The following is a 20,761-nucleotide window of genomic DNA, read 5'->3' as shown; positions in this document are numbered from 1 at the left end:
CTAAAATCAGGCCATAGTGATCTCTTGCCCTCTTGTTACAACCCTAACCAAGAACCTGTAAATCAGGATGATCAGTGACCATTAGCCTGCACTATATTTATCAGTGGGGGAACCCCACACAAAATAACACTTGGAACAAGCTCACGATAGCCAGTAATCTCCAATTTGTACACAGCAGCTTCAGGATAAGAATCCATGAAGCAATCACTTGCACCATAAGATCAACTCAGTGGTAAAGTACAGTGGTACCTCGGGTTAAGAACTTAATTTGTTCTGGAGGTCCGTTCTTAACCTGAAACTGTTCTTAACCTGAGGTACCACTTTAGCCAAAGGGGCTTCCTGCTGCCGCCACACGATTTCTGTTCTCATCCTGAGGTAAATTTCTTAACCCAAGGTACTATTTCTGGGTTAGCAGAGTCTGTAACCTGAAGCGTCTGTAACCCAAGGTACCACTGTAAAGGGAAACATGGGTGTGTGTTTTCTTTTAGCCAAATGGCTATATTTTGGTTTCCACTTTGTTTTGCCTTTCCTTATGGGTTGAAACCAACAAATTCAGCTCCTTAACTCTTCCCAGAAAAGAAAACGACAGGAGGGGGGGAAACATAAAGCCAGTCTGACGAAAAAAGACAAGATACAAGCCCGGGGGGGGGTGTGTGTGTGTGTGTGTGGAGACTGATCTTTGTTACTGTAGCTGTAATGGGGGAATAATTATCCTCCAGCTGGTAGCTTTAATCCACCAAAAGGACTGGCCTACAGTTGAATTTTGCTTGCAGGGGAAAAGACTTAGAGACATTTTCCATGAGCTTAGTTGCCCAATCTATTCTGCTGCCCATGTTTCTCCCTACCCTGCCCTTCACCAGGGCATCTGGGTTCACTTTGTTAGCTTACCTGCTCATCATATGGTGCACCCTTCAACAACTAAATGTCCAAGTGGCCTCACAATCACTGACAAATTTAAAATTACAACCTCTATTAACCTTTCTATACACATGGGGAACAGAGGCCCAGATGAGTTGCCAGATTCACTTAATGTCATACAGGGAGAATGTGGTGGAGCTTGAACTTTTGTGTTCTGAGGCCTAGTTCAAGCTCAGTCACATTCAGAATCTCAGCCACAAAGTTAGGCCAAGCTTCAATGTCCCAGTACTGAAGAGGTGCAACAACAGAGGACATGGGTAGTATTCAACTCAATTTTATTCACAGGAGACACACTGAAATTAATGGACCTAACTTAATCATGTTCATTAATTTAAATGGGTCTTCTGTGAATAAAACTTAGTTGAATACAACACCATGTCTCCATTTTCACTAATGTCACAATCAGGTCTCTGACCCATCTCAATAGCAAATATGGCAGGGCACAAATTCAGTTTGCCAAGGTAAAGGTACAGGTAAAGGACCCCTGGATGGTTAAGTCCAGTCAAACTTGACTATTAGGTGCAGCGCTCATCTCGCTTCAGGCCAAGGGAGCCGGAGTTTGTCCGCAGACAGCTTTCTGGGTCATGTGGCCAACATGGTGCAACGGGACACTGTGACAAATGCCAGAGCACACAGAAACGCCGTTTACCTTCTCGTCTATTTATGTACTCACACTGATATGCTTTCGAAACAAATAGGTTGGCAGGAGCTCCAATAGAGCATCAGGAGCTCACCCTGTCACGCTGACTTGAACTGCCGACCTTCTGATCAGCAAGCCCAAGAGGTTTAGACCACAGCATCACCTGCTCCCTTGTCAAGAACAGAAGTTTGAAATCACAACACAAAACAACTTGCCACCCTTAAAAAACAAACTCCTCTTGCTCCTGTGCTTATACTAGAAACCTGTGACACGGCAATTAAGGAGGTGAAGCTCCTCCAACAACTTATATCTATGCCAGAAAAAGCTTTTCCTCTGCAAATTTTGTGTATCAGGATCCTGTCAAAACCACAGGATGTTGACAGAGGCATAGCTGAAGAGTTTGTAGAAAAGATGGCCACACTCAACATGAAGTAAAAATTACTTGGCCTTTTCTTTTGAAAAAGAAACATTCACTTACACTCTTTTGGGCATACACCACTCTAAAGGTAGAATACCTGTACCCAAGAAAATGGAGAAGCATGAAAGTTGATGATATGAACATAAGTCTGGAGAGAGGCTGACATATTCCTGAATAAAGGCACAGTAGCTAACTACAGCATAACTGTCAATTTCCCCACTGAAAGTAGGATGCCTTCAAAGGCTGAAGCAATCAATGTAAAACCTATTGACTGCATGTAAACCTGTATGTACATTGGCTGCCAATTAGCTGCTGAGATAGGTTCAAGGTGCTGGTAAAAAGGTAAAGGGACCCCTGACCATTAGGTCCAGTCGTGACCGACTCTGGGGTTGCGACGCTCATCTCGCTTTATTGGCCGAGGGAGCCTGTGTACAGCTTCCGGGTCATATGGCCAGCATGACTAAGCCGCTTCTGGCAAACCAGAGCAGTGCACGGAAACGCCATTTACCTTCCTGTCAGAGCGGTACCTATTTATCTACTTGCACTTTGACGTGCTTTCGAACTGCTAGGTTGGCAGGAGCAGGGACCGAGCAACGGGAGCTCACCCCGTCACAGGGATTCGAACCGCTGCTCTTCTGATCAGCAAGTCCTAGGATCTGTGGTTTAACCCACAGCGCCACCCACATCCCTCAAGGTGCTAGTATTGGTGTACAAATACCAAGATGCCTAAAATATTGTCTCATTCCTTACATACCCAATTACTGTTTTCTGAAGAAGAGGGAATCCTATCAGGAGGTGTGTTCTGTACAATGCCAGAATCAGGCCTTTAGTGTAGTGACACCTATCCTTTGGAACTCCCTCCCACTGCATACCAGACAAGTAATAATAATTTTTAATAATATTTTTATTATTTGTACTCCACCCATTTGACTGGGTTGTCCAGCCTTCTCTTTGCCTTTTCAATGCCTGATAAAGATGCTCCTCTTTCAACAAACCTTCCAAAATCTTTATCCAGGTTGCAACCTGAATTGATCTTATGTATGTGAACACAGTTGTTTTAATCCCCTTTTTATATTTATTATTGTTTTGTATAAAATTGTTTTTATGTGTGCAACTGTGTCAACTATTTTTATGTATATAACTGTTTTATATATGGGAATGATTAATAAATTAAATGAATCCTAAACAAAATTAATAATAATAATTAATCATCTTCATCTTCATTGGCACTGAACATAAACTAGGGATGAGGCAAAGACTAAACCACATTAGGTTTAGTGATAGCATTGGTCTATGCACAGTTTGTGGACTCTGCTGGACTCCAATGATGTTGTGCCACACACAGGTTTGTGGTGCCGTATCTCCTCGCTAGTGGTGTTCTGGTAACCTTTACCTTTCAGCTAATAGCACTGGACTATGCAGAAGCTGATGAGTCTTCTATTGGTTGAAACTTGACTCTCCATTCCTCTTTATGTATACCCTCTTCACCTCTTCTTTCTGTTCTGCCTACAGGGTCTTTGAGTAATGGGTAATGAATGAGACTGGGAAAAGGGCCTTTAACCTGAGCAATTGGGTGATGGTCCACAAGTATCCTCTAAACTTTAAAGATGGGCATCTCCTCCACCTGCCAACTCAAATGTTACATAGCAGGGTGATGCATATTCCCTTGCCAAAACATAATGACCAGGCCCTGACAACACCTCTATTTCTCTCCATTGCCAAACGCATTTTTAGATAGCATTGCCAGGTTGTGTCCTGCAAAATATTCATATATTTTGAAGCCCCACCACCTCCAAGAAGTGGGAGACATTGTAGCCATAGTCTTTCTGCCCCCCTTCTTCTACCCACCAGCTGTGTGGCAAGCAGGGCTCCAAGTGCACAAAGAAAGAGAAAGAATGGATGGAATAAGCTGTGGCTGCCTCATTTGCTATTGCATTGGGAGATCCAAAGGTATATGCATATTCCCAGGGTTGCAACTGGGCAACACTACTTCAGGAGCAACAGCTCAAGACTTTCACTTTCCTAAGCCATAACTGAATGGAGGAAGCATTAATTAGGTATATGCTGTGGAATGGGAAGGAAAAACTAGAAGGAAAAGAACCTTGTGAGGGAACTGCCCTATCCTTCAGATCTACCAGGCATGAATTTATGCCTTTGAGAGATCCCATTTTGCAAAGCTGAATAGGTTACTTATCTCTCTTTCTGAAGAAGCTGCTAGCAGTAAGCAAGGCGGTACCTTGGAGGTAGAGTACATTCTAGGCAAGGGGACATGCAGAAAAAAGCTGCCCTCACCAAGCCCCTCTTGGTGACAAGAATAAAAAATTACACTGCCTCAGAATTTATCATGCACCCAATTACAATGTTAATTGGCAAGCCCCAGAAATCAATTAATTCACAAGTTTTTTTTCAATTAAAAATTAAGATAAATCATAAAAATGTTTCAAGCAAAGGCCAAACACTGTGAACTGCTTTCCGTCTTCCTATAGGGATATATTAGAGGGTTTTTTTGGAGGGGATTATAAACATAATAATAAAATAATAATAATAATAATGATATATATATATTTAAAGTGCTCGTGTTTTTGAAAGCCCGGTTGCCCTTGAGTGTCTTTGGCAATGCGCAAGAGGCCTGTCATCAGCAGGACTGGGCTGAAGACAGATAAAAAAGTATCGACCGGTCGGACACACGGCTTCTGCTTTATTGATCAGGCGGGAATTTAACTTGCTGTGCATATCCACGGTGTCAGCAAGGGCCACAGGCGAAATTAAAAGTACTTGGCTTGGAGATGTCGCCATGATACCATGGGAAGGAGGGGGAGGAGAAGAGGGAAGAAAGAAAGGATGAAATGTTAAAAAGCTGATGGGTGGGGGGAATCAAAGGGAAACTAATGAGAAAAAAGTTAGCGAATGGAGGGAGATGGGGGGCCACCGGGGTCTAATTCTCACTGAGAGTAATGCTGGCTAGTCACTGTCTCTTTAGATCTCTGCTTGGTTGTCAGGTTGCTTTTAAGGTGAGAGATTTACTAGGTATTTCAATGGAGCTTTGTGAAAGAAAAAAGGCCCTCACTCATAAATGTCTCTAATCTCCCTCGCTCGAAGCTCTGTAAGACCTGAGTGTTGGTTGCTTTGGAGGTACCAGTGCGTTGCCTGGCCGGTTTATGTCACTGGGCGTAAATCTAGGAGAGCCAAGAGGTGAGAGCAGTGACCCTGATGCATGGCATGTGACAATGGGACTTATTTATGTTTTATGCACTCCATTTATTCTTATTGGGGGGAAAGGATTACATCTTGCACACCTCTTCAGGATTAGCTTCTCAGGAGGATTCTGAAGAGGGCTGGCACAGTCAACTGCTGGATTACCCAGGGAACTTTGTGGTACCTGCTCATACGCTCCCTGTAGGTGAGTTCCTAGTGGATCAACCCAACTCATGATTACAGGAGGGCAGAAAACACCATATTTCAAACTGGAGTGTCTTACCTGAATTCAAGACTGAGCTCAGTGATTATACTCAGTGTGGCCACTTCCACACTATTTTGTGTCACTATTTTGCAGGTATGATTCTATCATATACCAGTAAATTTAGATTGCACAATTAAAGTGCATTTGGTGCTCTTAAGTTCTTGCACAATAAATTCACTTCCAAAAAACAGCCACATAATTTTTTGTGGTAAGAAAAGTGATGGGAAAATACACTCGAGAGTGTCAGATAATGGCAATGTCAGGTGATGCTATATAACCTTCACTCAAATTGAATGCTCAATAGTGATGTTGTTTAACGTGTGTGTGTGTGTGTGTGTACACAGTGCTTTTTTCCTTAAAAAAACGTTTAGGGGTACTTTCATTTTCCTACTTATATTGAAATACTGCCCCTCAAGGAGGCCAAACTTAGATTCACAAAATGTTTAGGGGTATGTGTACCCCTGCTTCCCCCCCCAAAAAAGCACTGTGTCTGTGTGTGTGCGCAAACAAATTAGGATGAATGCTCAGTACACTGGTTATCTGGAAGAGCCCTGTTTTTTATCTCATTCTCTCTACTAGCTCCTGTTATGTCTGCATAATAGTGCTAATGGAATAGGAGGATGCTGGCAATGTTATACCAAAATACTAATACAGGAGGAAGGGGGATTTTAAGCACTGGGTATGCATTCCATACATATAGCTCAGCAAAAATAAATGAGCAGACTCATCTCAGACCACCAAGGTTCCTGACATATGTGAGGGACCTGTGGCTCTTCATACATTGTTGGGCTACAGTTCCCATTATTCCTGGCCACTGGCCATGCAGGCTGGGACTGATGAGAGTTGGAGTCCAGCAACACCTAGAAGGCCATAGGTTTCCCATCTCTGATGTAAGGATGCAGCCATACTATGGCTCTAGTTGTCCTACAGAATCTCAAAGCTCTCAGCTTCTGTCCTACATCATGACCCATTTATCTAAATAAGAAACTTCCTGCATGTGTTGTGATGTAGAGGAACAATGTGATATTCAGTGAAGTAATTGCACTAGTAAAACAAAAAAAATTCCCTCTCTTCCTCTCTCTGTGTGCCCCATGCCATCCCCAAATCTGCTCCAGAGTGTCAGGGGAAATCCCAGAACAGATTTAGGGAGTATGCTGGGGGAGGAACGGGGGGAATTGTTTCACTGAACTAGGAGAAATCCTTGCGCTGACAGAACTATCTGCTTAATTCTACACTTAATACAGTGGTACCTTGGGTTAAGTACTTAATTCGTTCTGGAGGTCCGTTCTTAACCTGAAGCACCACTTTAGCTAATGGGGCCTCCCGCTGCTGCAGCCCCGCCAGATCACAATTTCTGTTCTCATCCTGAAGCAAAGTTCTTAATCCGAGGTACTATTTCTGGGTTAGTGGAGTCTGTAACCTGAAGTGTATGTAACCAGAGGTACCACTGTACAACCCACATATTTTGGTTAAATAGTAGGGCCACTTATTAACACAAAAGATTTTCTGAGCGCTAGATATGCTGAATCAGTGCAAATGCACTCATAAACTGTTCAGGTTGCGCTAATCCACAATTACAAATGAACCTGTAGGATCAGTGCAGGTGGCACAGCCTGAATCAATGAGTGTTAGAAAACCACAGTGCTAGCTAGCTTTGTTAGGATACCTTCCCATTCATTTTTAATTCAGCAGCAATAGAACAGATGGGCGGGTAGGGAGTTAGCAGGGCTTGGGCTTCATGTTTTTGTGCCTCCCCCTCTCTAAGGAGAAAAGTACCATGAAAGTTGCCTCTCTCCAATGAGAGTGCTCAAACACTTCCATTATCCTTGAGTGCAGCCTCTCACTAGTCTCTTGATCACCTGGAAAGCTGGAAGGAAGGTAGACTGGGATTTGCATCAGGACTGGAAACTTGGTTGAGGGGGCCCTTAGCAATTCATGAGAACCTGCCAACGCTAGGTGCTGATAAAGCTGGGTACTGACGTTAGACATGCCTAGATATTGCTTAAATGTGCAAATGTATTGGAAATAAGCAAGGTCACTGTAGAATCTCATCATCTTTACATTAGAAGACTGAAAGGCCATTTGCAAGAGTTGCATAAAAGACCCAGAGGATTCTGCCATGACTGGGTGGCTGGGTGGAGGCAGATTAGAGGGCAGCTGGGGCACCTTTCAACACAGCGATTCTTTTAATGTTTTTTCTAAAGTCAACTATAGAGCTTGGGGGGCCAGCATCTCGATCCCTTCAGTGCTTCACCATAGGGCACTGTGCCTTGTCCCCGGATCCTAACCCAGGGCTGTGTACTGCATGAGCAGCTACTTGGCATTCCGTGGGAGGCAGTGGAAGGGTGGGGAGAAAAAGGGCTGCATGCAAATTTCATTTCTGAGCCACTGGCGCTGTTTCAAGTGCCAGGAGCCTCGGAGCCCCTTCTCAGCATTACATATGTAACAGCCTCATTGAACTTGACATGTCAAATTCAGGCCATTTGTGCAAAATCTCCCTTTAATAATACCGTTTCATTTCACTCAAATGAGACTTGAATGCATGTAAAATGGAAAAGGATATTTAAGCGCTAACATTAGGCAGATGTCTTGCCAGAGGCCGATTGAATATATGAGATTTTGAAGTGGTTAACACGATTTCGCTGCTCCCTCTTAGAATATGTCACCTGCCGGGCGTTTCTTCCCCCTCCTCCCTCCCTTTTTAAGCGAAGGATATAAATTGAAAGAAAACAAAACTACAAGCTTCGGCTTGGAGGGGATTAACTCCGTCCACGCTGGCATGTCCTTCTGAAAAACAAACAAGCTTCTATCTTACTTTTACAGGGCAGTTTTGGAAATAGATGCAACATTTTGTGGCAAGGTAGGTGCTAGGCACTGCTTTTAAATTAAAGAATATTAGAAATATCATTGGAGGCAATATAGTCCAATCCCCTGGCCCAGCAAGATTCCTTCAGACTATCCTTCAGCTCTGGATAGTTGCCTATCTAGTTTCTTTTTAGGGCTTATTCAGCCACTTCCCCTCTATTGGGCAATACTAAAGCAGGCTACCAATGTCACATGCGCTTCACTCATTGTTCAGACCACAGAGGATAGCCTTGCTCAGAGGAACCGTTGTGCTCCAGTTCACCTCCCATTCAAAAATATGCAGGACGTCCAATCAGGCACAAATGCAACAGACTGCACATTCACTGGATAAACAGCCGTGTACAAACACTATACCTTTAGAGCAAATTCGAAGCACATTCTTCAGAGAATTCTGAACACTGTTGTTTGTTAAGGTTCACTGGGATTGTAACTCTTTGAAGGGAAAGAATGTGTTTCAGATGTGCTTTAATGGCATAGGGTGTACATAGCCAGAGCAAGGGCAAAGCTGTTGCAGTGGCAACTGGACTACATGGCCAGTGAGACAGCTGCAACTTGCTTCACACCTGTTGAGGGTTTAAAAAATGCCTTGCTAGAGTGTTCCTACACTGGATCTACAAAATGAGGCAGTGCTGATTCTGGAGATAATTAAAGCAAAGCTAACAAAAAGTAGTAAGGCATGTGTGAAGAGGAAGGTTTGTCATTCAAAGTTCATGTCAAAGTCCCAAATAAGCCAAGTTTGAATTTATTTTTCTCTGGTAGAGGGGACAAATCCTGCTGTAACAGATAAGTCTGTTGTTTGGGGATGAAAACTGATTTGTTCACCCAAGCAAGGGTTGAATCAGAAACTGAAGTGAGGTGACATAGACTCAGCAATCTCAATTAAAAATAGAAACAACACTCCTCTCTTTTGTTCTAAGATACTACGATTATACATCTCAAGTCCAAGACATAGAATCATAGAATTGTAGAGTAGGAAGGGACCCTCAGGGTCATCTAGTCCAACCCCCTGCAATACAGGAATCTCAACACGCTATCCAATTCCCCCATCCAATTCCTGGTCTGAAGGCATATGGTACAGTAACGTTACTGCAGCTAAGCAGATCTGAGTCTGGTTAGTGAAAGGATGGGGGCTCCATGATGGAAGAAAGGCAAGTCATAAATGGGAAAACAAACAAATATCATGTAAATTGAAGTCATAATCTCTGGTGAAAAAATGCCATCTATTGAGTAACACCAGTAAGGAGATGTAGCTGTAACATCCCCCAGTGCCTTGTTAATGCAGATAAAGGTTGTTACCTCAAGATGATAACCCTGGAATCATTACCTCTAAACCTTTTTGGCTGTGTAAACAAGCCTTTAGAGGCCACAAACCATGGAGCCACTGGTGCTTTTCATAAACACTGGAGTTAAATGCTTCTGAGTAATGTCCAAATCGCTTTACTGTGCAGTGTTCACACCGATGCCCTGCTGAGAAGACAATATGGGCCAGGGCATTCTTTGTGTGGCCATGACCAGGGAAGGCTGCTTTTTTCATCCCACACCACAGGAGGTTTCCTTTACCCTAATGTTTATTTAATAGCTGAAACAACAATCTGTGGTTGGGCACATCTTCCCTTTAAAAAAAGAAGAAGATCCTTCCCTTTGGCAAGCGAGGTTCTCCCACTTCCCAGGATGATTTTCCCATACCACAGTGATTAGTAACAGCTGCTGGGCCATTTTGGTAACGACTGGAGTTTGGCAGAGAGGTATGTTGGGCTCCTGTACTCTAGCCCATCACATTTATAAGCCTACATTTTATTTTCAAGTTTATTGGCTTATTTGAGATTGGTTATTAGCTTCCCTTTCTCATTATGGATGGCTTCTGTCTCCCAAGTCCTTTCTGTGCCCAGGGTCACAAGCTGGAAGGATGGTGCCACCATCTTGAATACACAAAGCACCACACACACACACACACACACACACACACACAGTGAGATTTGTGTTGAAGATGGGCAAGTTCATGTAAGAGGCCATGTTTATATACCATGTTCTATGCAAGGAAGCCCTGAACCCCAGTTCCCATGAGACACAAAAGTAGCCTGACATTTAAGGTGGCTTGTTCCCACTGCCAGGCTGGGGCAGGATGCGGCAGCGGGCTGGTGATTAGCCCCTGGGGCCTGATCTGCAGAGGAGACTGAGCGTTATCTATTGCAGCATGGTAGGAGTCATTAGTTAATAATTAATAAAGACCCTGCTATTGCTCTTCCCCATGCATGCAGCCTTAGCGGGCAAGGGCTAGGAGTAAGCTGTCTCCCCCTTTAACTGCCGTGGTTATTTAAAGGAATAATGCCATTCTTTTTCATTTGTCAGCTGGCCCACAATGGCCCTTGTCAGCCTTTATGATTTAGTGTTTCCTTTCCTTTCCCATTAAACGCCACCTCCCCCCCCACCTCCCTGCCTCACGCCAGCCACAGGCTGCTCTCGGCCAGCTCCACTCCAAGACTAGCCTCGCTCTTTCCACAGGCTCCTCTGAGCGCTAATTGCTTCTGTTCATTTAAACCTGTTCGTTAATTTGCTGTGGCCCTTTATTAAGTTGGATGCAGCCCAAATTACACCATAAATTATGCGCACAAGGGAACCGGGTGTCACATGGGATAAATGACTTGGCTGTTGCCTCCCCCCCCCCCCACTCCTCTTCCCTCCCGTCTGAGAAGTGGCAGATTCTGGCTCGGTACTGGATCCTACATCGGTATGGATCTGGGAGGTCTTGGTCCAGCCTGGATTCAGTAGGCCCCTCTTTTTATACCCTGTGGAAACTGGTTCCTTACACCTGTGTCCAATAATCCCCCTTGTTACACTGAGAAAAGACTCCAGGCTAAGCTGGGCCCTCTTTTCGAACCTTGAGGGGTGGTCTGTTGAGGTGCTGGGCGGTCCAAAACCTGGTTGTTCCCTGCTTCCTACTGTTCCCAGCCACCTGATGACATCACCTTGCTGCCATCGGCAGCCTGATCTCTTTCTTCACCTTTTAATGACCGGGGAATTCATTAATAATTGAAATAAACACGCTCTCTCCCAGGCTGCAGTTTTATTAAGGGAAGGCCAGGGATCTGCCAACCCTTGGCTGCAGCGATTTCCTAAATAACTGCTAGCAGTTAAAATGCAATTATTATTTTTAAAAAAACACAGAGGACTTTTGCTGCGCTGGTGAAAGCAGCAGCAGCAGGCAAGGGAGAGGCAGCCTCAGGGCAGGTGGCAGCCTCTGGGAGGTGGGCTGGTGGACGCCACCTTTGTGTCCACATGCTTAACCTCTTCTCTGCTGCACTGGGGAGGCAAGGATGCCTGAGAAAAAGAGGCTGCTGTTCATAGGAGTCACGAAAGGGGGAACCTGGAGAGGCAGTAATTCCCCACCAAAACTCTTTGGCAGTGTTGTTTTCCATATTGGTAAGATCACACATTTGTTTTGCAATCGATGAAAGCTGGGGGGAGGGGATCAGAGATTTCAAACCTTTCAATTTCATTTTCATTGGCAGGCTAGGTAGGCCAGTATGGAATTTACAGGTTAAGAGATAAAAATGCATGCTGGGAGTTTTCCCTGAAACCAGTGAAGCAGCACCAGAGACATCAATGCAGGCAGGGCTGGCTACAGAGAGAAGCAGCCTGAGAGCCAGTGTCCCCCACATCGGATTTAGGGTGGTGCCGGCAGTTCCCCCACAAAAGGGCAGCGAGCTGAGGGGGCACAAAATTGAGAAGATCCATTTGGGGGCGCCAAATTTTGGGGTCGCTCAGGGCACCATATTACCAAAGATTACCTAATTCTGCCCCTGGTGTGTCAAAGTTGTTTTTTAAAAAAGTGCCCTTGAGAAAGAATCCCCCAAAATGTGTTGTACTCACAATAAATCTTGTGTGGTATGATCAATCAGGAAAATAACATTGCCTGAGAGCCTTGGTGGGGAATATTTTGCAACACCTAAAGTTTCCTCCCTCCTCCTTTTTGGTGGTGGGAGAAGCATCTCAGATTGATTGATTATTGGGACTGAAAACACATGTTCAAAAGAAGGGTACACAGATAGTTTAATGTTCTAAAAATCTGCAGTAAGAGTTAAACACTCCTCACCAAGGTATACAAGAACAAATTTATAGATTGCTCAGCTGGTACATGCCACACTGACTATAGAGGGATGGGACCCACGTTAGCTGTGTCTTGGGGTTATGCACACTGATGCTTGTGGTAGTACGTGGGTTGGTGAAGACCCTGGCTGTCCTTACCTGATGTTGAGCTGTGTTAACTTCTCCATTTCCTGCTCCATGTGTTCCTGCAGCTCACCCGGGCGAAGCAAGACCTGACAAATGGGGCAGATGGGAGCCTGGCTGTCAAAAAGTGTTGCCTTCTTTTTGCCTGTAATGGAACACAAGAATAGAGTATTGAGTTTCAGGTACCCTCAAATCCATTCATTAGTACCATCCCACCACTCTTATAGCTTGGAAATAGAAAGTGTTTCAGAAAAACAACATCCCACAAATATCTGTAGCCTCAATTACTAGCTCAGTAGCCAATTTGTGTCTCTTCTACCCACTGGCTTTTCTGAATGCCGCTCCTTGTTTGTTTCAGGAATGCACTTGTGGCCACACACCATTGGCTAAGTTCAGCAGAACTTTGGACCTATGTAATGGGCTGCAGCAGCTGGCCCTGGCTTAGGATTAGACCCTTATAAGCTTGGAAAGGGGTGACTGTGGGGAGGTGCTGAGGGAAGTTAGCTTGAAGAAATTAACTTCAGCTTCTTATCCTATAAACATGGCTGAAGGAGGCAATTAAAGGGAGAGAAGGAGCACTTCTAGCAGCTAGGGGAAATTACTAGGGCAGGCTCTTTCTGCACCATCGGCCAAGAAGCAAGATGCCCCACCTCCTACTACCATGAGACAGAGAGACAGACATACAGACTGACTGACTATGACTGCTGCTTACCACTGCTTGAAATGGCAGCAATAACATATTTGCACTTTTCTAACGTTACCTATACACAGGCTCCCCAGCCTATTTGCTTACATAACTATCACTTCCTTACAGAACTGTTGAGAGTACACAATGTATTTCTATAATGGGGTCCTTGGGCACACACCCAGTTTTCTTACATGGGAATTATATCCATGAAGGAAATTCATTTTGCATGAAACGGCCTTAAAAGTGAGAGAGTCTTACAACAGTATATTTTACTCAGTATCAATATTCTAACTCTTTGTCCCCAATCGCCCTGCTAGGAACCATGCCATTGATTTCTCAGAAGGCACTAAGCAGAGGCAGAAACAATGTGGTTTTAAAATAGACTTCTATCAAAAGTGCAAGTAAGGATTAAGTCATAGTAACCTTTCACGAGCTGAACTAAAGCACTTCTACCACTCAAGTTAGCACTCAAGCCATGTAAACAAACTTTCAGGGGAGAAACTGGATATACATGGCTCCTTGTAAGCTTGAGATGATTCAGAAAAGACAAGCAACTTCCTTGAATGGTTTGTCACGTGTGTGTGTGTGTGTGTGTGTGTGTGTGTTGATGAACAGGAGGGATACTGAAAACCTAAGAAATATATGGGTATTTTTGAAGGTCTACCAAGCAGAAGAGCATCTTTGCTGTGAGTCCTGCAAGACCTGCTCCCTGCTTTGCTGGCCTGTTTCTACCTGGCCTGGGAGGGTGGGTCGCTGACTGACTCCAGCCACAGAAACAGCTGTTGCTACTAAAATGGTCAGAGACCATCTTTGCTGTGAATCCTGCAGGGCTGCTGCTCAAGATGCCTAGAGGCTATCAGGATGGAGAGTTTTTGCTGGAGTCAAGATTTCATTTTGGAAATGCTGTTACTGGTACAGAATAATGCTTTTGTCTCTTTACTGTTAGACCTTATTATGAATTATGTAGAGATTGTTTATTTCACTCAAGAAATCACTCAAGATATCCCTCAAGTAATTAAGGAACAAAAGTAGAAAAGTCACACTATCCTGGGAACTTCCTCTCTGCCCAGAATACACCACACCCCCTCAACAGTATTTATAGGAACTCAAACACTGAGATCCTGCTCTGTTCCAGTAACAAGAAGCCGTAAGCACCAGCCTGAAGATGACGAGTGAGACCTCGTCGAAACGTCGCCTAGACACCCCAACTCTTACACGGGAAGACACCCGAAGACACCAAAACCTGCATTGTTTATTTTATTATATATGTATTAGGATGTTTTCATTTATTGCTTAGAACTTAAGTTTTGTTATATTTTTGTAATTATGTAAATCTTTTGATAAGCCACCTTGAGTTTAACTGTACAAAGGCGACATACAAATAAATGATTGTGATGAAATGTGATTTATTAGCACTAGAAATTATACCAACCCTATTCGGCTTCTTCTTCTGGTACAAATTCAACCAGTCACAACCTCAAAAGATACTGAGAGCTCTGAACTAGCAGGGACAATGATTTCTGTACCATTTGAATCGCCTCAGAAAGACCTCCATGGCCTATTGCAGCACAACTGAATTTTGTTGAGAAGCCGGCAGCAGTTTGGTTTTCTATGTTCTACAGCTAGTTTCTTTCCCTGCTCAGAGATGTTACTACACTCTGCATTAGAATATGCAGCACCCTGCTAACGTATAAATATTTTTTAAAGGCAAACAACCAAGTGACCAAAGACATTATTAGACTGTTGCAGGGCTGCAAGCACGAGCTCCATAGCTGTGATAGCTGCTCTGGTCGTCAGAGGGCGTAGCACACCCAGATCTGATGGCTGCCGTGAAGGGAAGCATGCTTTATAGTTTCCTATTGTCATCTAATGTGAAGCGTTCCTGCTGGATTATTTATTTATGTATTAGACATGGATCAAATTGGTTAAATCCGCGCGAGAGGCAGTAATGCGCCATAAAGCAGGCTGCGTACAATATGGCCTTCCAATCAAAAGCCAAAAGGTGCCATTTTATGGCCCCAAGCAAAAAGCACAGCCCAGTTAAATGAATCCCCTTGAACGGAATAGACCTCCCAAAGGAGAAAATGTTGGCACAAGCACTTTGCCGGGGCTACATAAACAGGTGTAGGGGGGAGGCGCTTTAACAGGACTGAAACAAGTTTGGAAATAACCTTGACTCATCCTTGCCTTCAAATTATGCACAAGGCCATGCTTCAGGGGAGATGTCTTTCACCAGCAATGTCCTCACTATATAATACACTCACTAAGTGCACCACAGAACCCTTTATGGGAATTAGGGTTTTATTTCTCTCTATACATATTGAGGGCATTGAACTGAGGGCACCTTACTCAAGGCTTCTTCTCCCCCTGCTGTAAACTACCACACCATCATCCCCTTTTATAACTAAAGCTGCAAACGGTGTTTGAATTATCAGAGTTCAGGGGGGTGGAGGGGAGTAGTCTTATATCAGGATGGAGTGAAGGGGTGCTGTTATGAGGTAGCCCAAAGAACCTGAGTCCCAGGTCTTTTTTGTAGGCCCCTGGTTCCTCTGCCTCTTCCCCTCTCCTTTCAAGGAACTCAATATGTTGTTTTTAATTTTGCATATTGACATGCTAAAAAGTGCATTGCCCATAAGACACCCCGGCTACATGCCATCTTGATTTGTCCAGTGACACTCACTTTAGACTGAATATGTACATAAGCAAACAAACAAACAGGGTGGTGTAGTGGTTAGAGGGATGGACTAAGACCTGGGAGACCAGGCTTCAAATGGCCACTCAGCCATGAAGCTCACTGGATGACCTTGGGCCAGTCACTCACTCTTAGTCTAGCCTACCCCACATGGTTGCTGTGAGGATAAAATAGGGAGGGAGAAGAACCATGTATGCCGCCTTGAGCTCCTTGGAGGGGGCATAAATGTAATAAATATGCTGCAAGTTCATGCCAGCAAATTATTCAGATTATTCTTATTCAGCCATTGTTAAACTCATCTTCCAGAACAGAGACAGATTGCTGGTCCTTTCTACCATCACCCCTGCTGTAAGCCCTGCTATGGATCAGAAGGAGAACAACTGGCCTGTTTTGCAGTGCTCACTGTTGCTCCATCACACCCAGAGTGCTGCTGCTTTTCAATAATAGCCAGACCTAAACAATCCTCTCACATTGACTGGGAGGGTGAGCAACCCCAGCTTCCTCTTGGAGCCTTTCCACTTTTGTGTGGTCAAAGTCCAAAATAACCCCAGAAGGTCCCCCACTGGCTGCTATTTATAACTATAGTCCCATTAGTGTAACAATGCTGGTGTCTGAGACCTCCCTCCTAAAACAAACAGGCAGCCTCTGAGCAAACGGGAAATCCTGCTGGATCCCTGCTGCAGTCTGCATGGTTGGATGGGTAAACATGCAGGGTGATCTCGCTGTCCCCTTCCCACAGCACTGCAAGAGCATGAAATGCTCCTTGGAGCTGCTTCTCTGTCCATCACCACTAGATGTGACCCAGAGTCACGAAAGGACAATCAACTCAATGCTCTTCAACTTTAATGGGGTTTCTGTCCCATCTTTTTCTGGTGGTAATTTCTTCATTATTTTCCTTGTTTTGGCAGGGGGAAAAAATGATTTTAAATCGCTTGTAAGAAAACCCCACACACATTCTCAGCTGTTTTAAAAAATTAAAATACGAAACCAAGGTTTTGCCAAAAACTACAGTCACGCATGCTGATCATCTGATCGCCAGCAGAGGGCGGCATAGAAACAAAACTAGTTACTATATTAGTAACCCCTATGGGTGCCCATCGTTTGCTGGCCTAAGATTGAAATGGACTTTTCAGATCACTTAATTTATGTGACACTGGGAGGGAGAGATTGCAGACTCACTGTAGGAAAAAGGACCCATTTCAAGGATACACTTGAAATCATTTCATCCAGCGGGTTGCCAGAGTGACTTTAGCACTGTGAGTCAACCAGCACCCAAGATAACATCTGCTCCTTACAGAGGCACCTCCCGCAGAACCCACCAGGTACAGTTTTCTGTTTCTTACGCCTGTTGAAGGAAACAAGAAGGCAGCTGAGAGTGTGGTGCCAAGCAACCAACCACACTACCCGGTCTGTGCCAAGTCTGAGTATGCCATTGTGCCAGGAGCTCCCACGCCCCCATATTTCAGCCAAGGCTGCAGGCTTCAAATGGCCCCTTTCAAGCTTTGTTTTTGGCAGCTGTGTTTGTGTTTGCTTGGCCTCCCTGCCTGTCCTTCCCTTCCCTTTGGCCCCTTGTAACTCAGCAGGGTTCATCTCCAGTGTTTACCCTCCTTGGCACGGCTGTTCTCTCCCCTGCAGCCCTTGGCTTGCTAACACTGCAAAGATGAAAAGGGCCAGCCACGTCCCTCTCCTGTGTGTGCAGACTCCCCTGGGCTCCAAATAAATGCTTCGTTCTAAGTGTTTGAAACTGAATATTTCCTGTCCTGAAAGCGGGGCAGAGGGGGGTTGGTACTTCAACACAGAAACCACAAGAGCAGCTCTGTGAAATCCCTTCACACATCACAGCCTTAGGTGGGTCTGTCTGGACAACAAGAACACACCTGCTGGCAGCCTGTGAAGAAGGAGGCATGGTGGTTGCATCACAGAGAACTGAGCAACTTTATCACTTACCCAGGAGGAACCTCTGCATGTATGAATGTGCCTAGAATTGTCTCAGGTTATATGAAGACATTTGCAGGGCCAATGGGTCTGCAGCGGTACAATTTCCTGTCCCCAGTGACTTTTTCATCCTTTCTGTTGTTAGATGTAGCCAAAATTGCTGCCAAATTAAGGTACAAGCACATTGTGTAGATGTCATAACAATAAAACATCTCTTCACAAAAGGCTGGAGGGGATACTTGTAGTAATGCCCCAAACTGGAATAAAAAAATGAGTTTATTCCAGAAGTATTCCAGAGATGTCACCACCACTTTTGTGGGACAACTGTAGAATAAGCATTTTGAAAATTTACTGTGTGTATACAATACAGACTGCTTTCTGAATATACATAGGATGCATCTGAGTATTCTTGGAATTTTAGACATTTAAATAATAATGCATGCTAAACGGGTAAGGCATAATAATACAAAATATGGCTGTATGGGGGACAGTGCATAGCTATGAAGTGGAAAGGGGTTTGTTGTAGTTGTTTTCTAACCAATATCTATATAAAGAGGATTCCTCACAAAACCAAGATACAACCAATAACGATCTTAACTCTGCTGTTATTAGCAGCAGCTAAATTAGTGACAGCAACATACTGGAAGACTCTAGATACAAACCTTTTTGAAGCTTGGTTCTCAGAAGTATGGGACATCACCCTTATGGCAAAATTAACCATTTTGCAAAAGGAACGTCACACCAGGGTGAAAGTGAACACCTTCTATACAATATGGTATGCTTGCATTGACTTTGTAAAATCAATTGAGTATGGTTTCCCTCCACAATCATCACATGGAACACTATGGAGCGACACCTTTATTTGACTGCCTATATTAGAATATAAGTGACTACAAATTTCAGCTGATACTTATTTTCTTCATTAACTAAGCTCTGTATTCTGTCTAGATAACTGTTTATCCTTTTTATGTTCAGTACTCAGCTCAGAAAATCAATAAAATATATTTTTAGCAAAGGGAAAAAAGAAGAAAGGATTCCTATATGCAAACTAAGGCGTTGGCTGCACTACTTTTTTTTAATCCAGTGTGGTTGTGCATGATGGGGCTTCACAAACATGCACAACTACGCCAAGCAAATGCACATTGAACTGTGTCTCCCTGTTGAAGCAATACCTGAGAATCTATATTGCAAATTGGGGCAAATATTTCATCACACTGCTTGGGTCTGAATGACTGCATTGACAGTGTCCCGGATTCTCTAATTTTAAGGTGCAAATATTTTACAGCTTGCTTCCCCCCCCCACTTCCTGCCACTTCTACACAAACTCAAAGAAGCAGTGCTGCAGACACTCTTACTGTGTTTGCCCCTCTGTGGGCATCTGTGAGTTATAGTAGGTGTGGAGATGTTCCCCAATACCACAGTAGTCTGCCATGTTTACAGAGAGCCTGAAAGACAGTGCCCCAGGATAAGGGCAACATGCTCCAGGATGCAAACAGATTCGTAGGTGCTTTGCATGGAAGCAATCTGATAGCCAACGCTTTGTGACAACACACCCTTAATTTTCAGCAACAAAGGCTGCTTTCCAGCCAAACAGCAAAGCAAAGCAAAGCAATTTCACTCTCGCTCTCTCACATTTCATAAACATGTGTCTGACCTAACAAATCTACCCAAATCATTTACTCTGAAACGCCCCAGAATAAATGAGCAGCCCTCTCCCCATACCAGAGACCTGTTGCCTGACAGGCTGCGAAGAAGCCTAGTGGCAGAAACATAATAGAAATGCTGACACAGCCTCAGGGTCTGTAATCAAGCTCCTGAAGGTTCTGTGGGGATTATTCTTCCCTTGGTGATGGGCCTGCTGTTATTCCTGGGCTGATAGCAGGTATCTGCCGTGACAAGCTGCCTCTCCCTCCAGCTCAGAAAACAATCATTCTAAGGAGGGTCCACATTAGCTTTAGAGCAACCAAATAATGCTTCTGCACCCAGAAACACTGCCAGCTCATGGCTGTAAGGAGGCACTCATATACAGTTTGCTTGTTTGTTTTTATTCTAAGCATTTAGAGCCAACCCTTTAATGATGTTTTCCCCTAGGGATCTGACAAACTTGCCCAAACACCCAGTCCCTATAAGGCAAGCTGAATTGTTCAGGCTACTGATAGCAGCTCAAGTTTCTTCTGAGTTCTCTTGTACCTTCTTCTTTTAGCAATTTCTTGTTTGGCACCAAAGAGGACACTGAACTTCTTGTGCACAGCAGTCACTGTCTCCCGAGGATGATAATTACATGACAATTAAGAGGAATTTGTTCAGGTGTCAAAATAATGCATCCAAAAGAGCACAGGGATGCAGACTCAGGGGGAGATCAAATTTAGCCGATGTAAAGATGTGCAAGACAGATTGCTAGTCAAAACAAATTAGTTATCGCATAGTACACTTAAATACCATTGCATACTGATGTATCAAGTGGGAAGGAACCACAAAGGCTCTCTAAGGCAGAAACCCGTAGAAACTTAAGACAGAAAAGTGATGTTGCTTCTGTAACTTCCCTAGACAACTTATATCACAGTCTGGCCATGCTTTCTGATAGAAGTTCAGAATAGATTTATGCAACTACGGGCACATCCACACTTCTGTTTGGTCCATGTTTTATTCTGTTTCATGTTTTCTAGGCACAGGTCTGAGAGGTTTTTTTTGTTCGTCCCGCTGGACACAAGTACACACCTCAATAAATGGCTTACTTTAGTTTTTTCTGCCTTTTAAGTGCCATCCCTTTCCCTTCTTTTCCTCATATGGGCAATGGCAGTTTATACTATCCAAAGCAAGGAAGGAGACAAGGGTCAGCGGGAAAAGGGCAAATGCAGAATACGCAAAAACAGTGTTTGACTGACCTTGCCTGGCCTTGAGTACATCATAAAATC

General features: G+C 44.1%; 1 protein-coding gene across 13 annotated transcripts in view; it reads right to left on the bottom strand.

Annotated features, from left to right (window-relative positions):
• The window catches only part of RNF220 (ring finger protein 220), a 326,551-nt gene that overhangs the window by 117,853 nt on the left and 187,937 nt on the right, over positions 1 to 20,761 (bottom strand). For 12 of the 13 annotated variants that reach the window (XM_083509604.1, XM_083509606.1, XM_083509608.1 and 9 more), the window contains one exon: positions 12,547 to 12,676. In XM_083509604.1, coding sequence (XP_083365730.1) covers positions 12,547 to 12,676 — 130 coding nt within the window. Of the gene's footprint in view, positions 1 to 888; positions 915 to 12,546; positions 12,677 to 20,761 lie in introns of those variants that run through there. The other variant, XM_083509600.1, reaches the window with a different exon arrangement.

The sequence above is a fragment of the Podarcis liolepis genome, assembly GCF_965112155.1.
Source record: "Podarcis liolepis genome assembly, chromosome: 6".
Lineage (NCBI taxonomy): Eukaryota > Metazoa > Chordata > Lepidosauria > Squamata > Lacertidae > Podarcis > Podarcis liolepis.
This window is presented reverse-complemented; position numbering and strand designations above follow the sequence as displayed.